This window comes from Trypanosoma equiperdum, assembly GCF_001457755.1.
Source record: "Trypanosoma equiperdum strain OVI genome assembly, contig: ctg_162, whole genome shotgun sequence".
Classification (NCBI taxonomy): Eukaryota; Euglenozoa; class Kinetoplastea; order Trypanosomatida; family Trypanosomatidae; genus Trypanosoma; species Trypanosoma equiperdum.
The window spans coordinates 8964-14388 of record NW_027123649.1 but is presented as its reverse complement, the minus strand read 5'-3'; the positions used below and the strand labels follow the sequence as shown (position 1 = coordinate 14388).

General features: G+C 42.7%; 2 protein-coding genes and 1 pseudogene across 3 annotated transcripts; all 3 read right to left on the bottom strand.

The window, feature by feature from the left end:
* Window positions 1-558: 558 nt before the first annotated feature.
* Window positions 559-1136, bottom strand: TEOVI_000040600:pseudogene (annotated as a pseudogene). Its single transcript is given in 3 exon segments — window positions 559-858; window positions 860-1093; window positions 1095-1136. Coding segments are annotated over 3 exon segments (576 nt in total).
* A 131-nt stretch (window positions 1137-1267) lies between these two features.
* On the bottom strand, window positions 1268-3142 carry TEOVI_000040500 (uncharacterized protein; the record flags this gene model as incomplete). Its single annotated transcript, XM_067222428.1, has 1 exon — window positions 1268-3142. The coding sequence occupies one exon, from the start codon at window positions 3140-3142 to the stop codon at window positions 1268-1270; it is 1875 nt and encodes a 624-aa protein (XP_067078529.1).
* Window positions 3143-4443: 1301 nt separating this feature from the next.
* TEOVI_000040400 (uncharacterized protein) lies at window positions 4444-5133 on the bottom strand (the record flags this gene model as incomplete). Its single annotated transcript, XM_067222427.1, has 1 exon — window positions 4444-5133. One exon carries the CDS (start codon window positions 5131-5133, stop codon window positions 4444-4446), a length of 690 nt encoding a protein of 229 aa, XP_067078528.1.
* Between the last annotated feature and the right edge of the window lie 292 nt (window positions 5134-5425).

The window sequence follows — 5425 nt, the reverse complement described above, 5'->3', positions numbered from 1 at the left end:
TTTTTTTTTTTTTTTGCATGCATGCATAGCAGGGAAAGAAAAGAACACAAATGAGGAGAATTAAAAAAATATATGAAAATGGGAGAAGTATTTTCCCCCTTTTTTCATCTGTGAATTATGACTCGCAACCGGTTCGCAGTCTCAACAGGAAAAGAGAAAATGTGACACCACGGGCTATGTTCTTTACAGACTTAAAAAAACAACAACAACTTGACGCTACTATCAAGTAAAGCTTGCTTTTCCTTTTCCCTCCCTTTGACACGAAAAAGAAGAACTTCATTTCCAACTATTTTTCATCCCTTTAAAATTCCCTTCAATAATAGTAATAGCAATTATTACAGATATTTTTGTGTTCCCGCTCACACAACTTTACCGTTACACACACAAAAACAAACAAACAAACAAACAAACAAAGAACTACGTTAAAAGTTACCTAATGCATTATCTTGTTCTGTTGGATTTCGCTCTTTGTTTTTTTAAATTCCTCTCACATTTTCCCGCAATCCAGCGACAAAAACGAAAACGATAGTGAAGGAAGGGAGAACGCATCGCCAGAAGTCAAACGCCACCAACGAAAACAACACCTGTTTTTTTTTTCACTTCAATTTTCAAACAAACATCGTAAGTAAATATTTTGCATGGTTTTTTAAAAAAGAAAAAAATGGAAAGTAAATAAAGAGGTAACACATGCCTTCTGTGTGGAGTAAGCATGTGATTGAAGAAGAACACGACTATAAAACAACCATATTTTAAATTGAGGAAAATAATATCTCCTTTTCTTGCGTGAATGTGACTGAGACCAACGAAACACGCACAAAGAATGAAAAGGAGGTTCGTGTTGATGTGAGAAAAAAAAAAATGAAACAGCAAATAAACAAAAGAAAACACAAACAGTCTCTGAAATAACTCTCTTTCCTAAGGCGTAAAGAAAAAAACAGCAACAACGACAACACAGAAAATTATAATACGGGGAAGAAAACAAGAGGACGTGGGGACCGTTGATAAAGCGCCTGTTCGGGTTACTGCTATTTTTCTTTTTTGAAGTTTCCCTTACTCTATGGTTTGTGAGAAGGATCAAATGAGCACATAGGAAAAAAAAACAAAAAAGACTGCGGCTCATCCGCGGGTCTCTCCATCTGTCCCACCGCCGTCACCACTGCCTTATACCATTTTCTTTGACATGTCACCCTTCTCAGTGGCAGTAAACCTTACATCCAATGGAAAAAAAACCACAGGCACAAAATCCAAGACATGTTTTCACGTTTGATTATTCCGAATCGTCGAGCAAAAGCTTGTGCCCTCTTTCCTCCCTTCCTTTTTCCTTTGTGGATTCCTTTACAGCGGCTGGTGATGTTGCGTTGGAGTCATTGCGGTTAGCTTCAGCCCCTGAAAAAGTCGGAAAACCATTCGGTTGGACATTTTCTGCTTGTGCTTCTCCCACCGCTGTCGATTTGCTGGCACCATTTGTATTACTGCGCTTCTGTATGTCACGAACGTATTCATCCGCGTTTTCTATACACCCACCAATACCATCCCAATCAATTACCTCGCCATCCGTAACAACCCATATGCCCTGATTGTTGTCATCCCCTTCCCAATCACCGCCATCATTATCATCCTCGTCATCCCCATCGCCATCCCCTCCTCCTTCGCCCCCTTCATCACCATCATCATCATCATCACTATCGGAGTACCGTTCCCTTGTGGGAACATAAATTGTTACCGGTTTGTGAACCCGGCGTGATTCTACGTCCAGGAGACGACGCTCCTCGTATGAGAGCGTTTTGTATGCATCTTTCAAGGGAGCTAACAAACCTCGTTTATACAACTGCCGTCGTTTCTCTAGCTCTGTTTCTGCACCGTCAGAACCCCTAGAACTCTTTTCCGAGCGCTGACGTTTTGGGGCACTCTTTTTCCGGGGTTTACTCTTCTTCCCTCGCTTCTTACTACTATTATTATTTGTCTCCTCTTCCTCTTCTTCATCATCACTCGAGTACTTCGGACCCTCGTATCGGGGGAACCCACCATAACCACTACCATCGCTTTCAGTGTCGCTACTACAGATGAAATCGTCATATGTATCGACATCATTGGAAGGAAAAGTGTTTATCACTTCTTCGTTCTCAAACAACGTCCGTTGCACACATTCACATATATGTAATTCAGCACGTTCTGTAGCCTCGACAACTCGGTTATACCTCAGACGGTTAAAGCGTGCATTGATGTACCAATAGCGCGTGACTGTCAATGATGGTACGGCGACGGCGGCATCCCCAAACTCCTGAACAGACTTTTTATACCTTTCCTCATGCAGATGATTATAATGTGAAATGTATTGAGAAATGAATTCCTTCAGGCGATAGTCTTCAGCTGTAACGACTGCCGCGTTGTGGATGTTTCGGACATGCTGTTTCCAGTGAATGGCGCGGCGAAACACAATATACGAAAGGGGTGTGTCCCACTCGATGTCACGACTCTGGTGTATTCTTGACACCGGCTCTGCGCCCTTCTGACCTTTACACCGTTCGCCGTCGCCTTGTGCTCCATGACTGCCACTTTCATTAGTTGCATCGGATGATACGGGCACGACGGCCCTCTGCATTTGCTCAAAGACGTCTAACGGATCAATGAGAGGGTTTGGGTTACCCTCCATGTATTCAACCTCCAAGCCGTTGTCTATCGCATTAGGAATGTATCGCGTGGATAACCAGTGAAGATAACACGTGGGGCAGACATACAACTCCGCCGGGTTGAGTAAATAAAACTGATCCATGATTTGTTCAAAATAAACGTGTCTATGTTGGATGGTGGTACCACCCCCACTTCCTCTGCCAAAAATAGTGCTATTTCTGGCCTCAAACCTAAATGTACGGCCCTCTACTTCCTCCACCTTCCGCTGCAATTCGGAGCACATGGGCTCACGAAAGTGCGGCGGCTGCATAAACATCCCCTTTTCCATAGCTATGCGAATGAGCGTCGACGTATTGTAAAACAAACGCAGAAACCCGTCCGGACTCAAAATTTCAACATACTTCGACGGGTGAAGAGGCTCGGCTGTGATGGCATCAATGCGCTCGGCGGCAATTTCCTCTAACTTTGCGGACCTCCTGCCATTTTTACCGCCGCGGGATGTACGCAACATGACACCAGCGGAGAAATATACGAACTGATATAAATATATATAATATTTATATTTACCTAAAGTATTTATTTATTCGTTTATTGTGACCTACCACCAGCACCGACACCAATACACACGCACACAAAGGGAGACAATGGGAATAAATAGAAGGGAGGGAAATAAAAAGGGAAAGAAATAAATATTTAAAGCAAAAGCCTTGTGCTTTGGTCACGTGAACCACAAATCTAAGAATAAGAAAGAATATCCCTTTTTATTATTTTTCTATTTCACTTTTTGACTTTTATTTCAATAAGTTCCTACACTGGGTACACTATTTTCCCTTCTGTAGGAAGAGGTGTCAGGGAGGCAGTGGAGGGAGGAAATAGCAAAAAAATAATAATAATAATAACTACATAATAAGGGAAAAGAAGGGAGAAAAGACAAATTGAAACCAGAGTAAGAAATCTTTGAGTAGCCGGCACACATATGAGCGGGATGTCTCACCACGAGACAAAAAAATGAAGTGGGAACGACATGACGTGATGCAAAAAAGGGACATATTAATTATTATTTTTTTTGTGTTTTCGTGTGAGAAAGTAAGGGAGTGGTACCACAGGGTGACATGCAGCTCAAACAAACGAACAAAATTCCCTTCTCTTCCTCCTTTTCCATCCTCTCTGTCTCTTCTTTTTCCCTTTTGTTTACAGCCCCTCCGCTCACATTTGTGTTACAGCCGACGGTATACATACTACTGGATGAAGAGGAATTTTTTTAGACGAGGGGGAAAAAAAGATAAATAATGATGGTAATAATAATAATAATAGTCGTGGCGGTGCTAATTAAAATTGTTGAACCTAAAAAAGAAAAGAATGAAAACACAATTACGTAATCACTCACCCTTAATTCAATCGCCTCACGATACCTCCACGGTTCTTTTCCATCACTCCTTCATGAGCTTGTCCACTTTAATTTTCACTCTCTCGTTTTCGAAAGATGTAACAAGAGAAAAAAAAATACAAAGACAAGGAGCGGAAATCCAGTAACAACACACTCAGAAGGTTGACGTGGATAGCCTTTTTAGAAAAGTGAAAATTCATCCTCTGTCCATCAAAATACAACAAAACACTAAAAATAAAAAAAGGGCCACTCGCTACCTGGTGAGACCCTTTGGTTAAGATACGAACCAAGCAACACAGCAAACACACACTCTATTGCACACACACACACACACATATATATATATATATTTGTATGCAGTGCTGCTTCCCAAAGAGGGGGAAAAAAGAAAGAAAAGAAACCCCTCCTTCTTTCCTTTGCCCTTCTCAATGGAAGAATCCAATGATTTGCCTGACCGCGTCAAAGACAGTTCGGAATGGGATGGCACCAACCAGCACAAGAACCACCACATTGGCAACAATTAGGCCGGAGAACATATTGTCAATGCGATTCGCCCGCTCGCGGCGACGGGCAAACTCCTCCAATGTTTCGACCTCCTCCCCGTCCGATCGCTTCACACGTTTGGGTTTTTTTGAACCGACTTCTGTTTTCCACGGCAGCCTCCGCACCACATATGCGTAATATAATATCACCATCGCAACAAGGTTTCCACCAATGAAAGCAGCCAAAACGTGAGGCGGCGTTTCTTTGATGAGGCGCGGAATGTGTGGAATCACATGTGAAATTCGGATAAGTGAGAAGTCACATAAGGCGAGTGTGCCCCAATTCACCCACGAGGCTGAGCGGAAGAACAAAACCCACGCACCGTTCAGAAGAGCAAAGCAGGCGACAAGCACCCAGTCCACAATGGGCTCTGATAAGGGGAAACTGAGGAAAATAAGCGAGATAATGATGTATGGAATAAAACCGGATGGTTTTGAGGCCGCCTTTTCCGCCTCGCGCTCCAACATTTCCTCACGCCGCTCCTGCTGCAGCTGCCGAATCCGACTGCCCTCCTCCGCGCGGCGGCGGTTCGCCTCCCGAATCTTACTGGCGATATCATTGGAACTGCTCATGGTGTCCACCAACGTCACTCTACTCTAAGGATTGTGATTATAATTATTGTTACTATTACTATTATTATTATTATTGGTTTTACAGATAGTGGTGTTATTTGTTCTGCAGATGAACCGCGTGCGTGAATGTGGTCTGCCAACAGCAATGGCCAACACAGACGAACACAGATACAACAGCAGATTAACCTCGTGTCTTTCACCTATCGTTTGTTAAACTGAGTAAAGGAAATAATTTGGCAGGCAGATATTATATTAAAATCATTACCAACGATTCATTCAAGGGGTATAGATC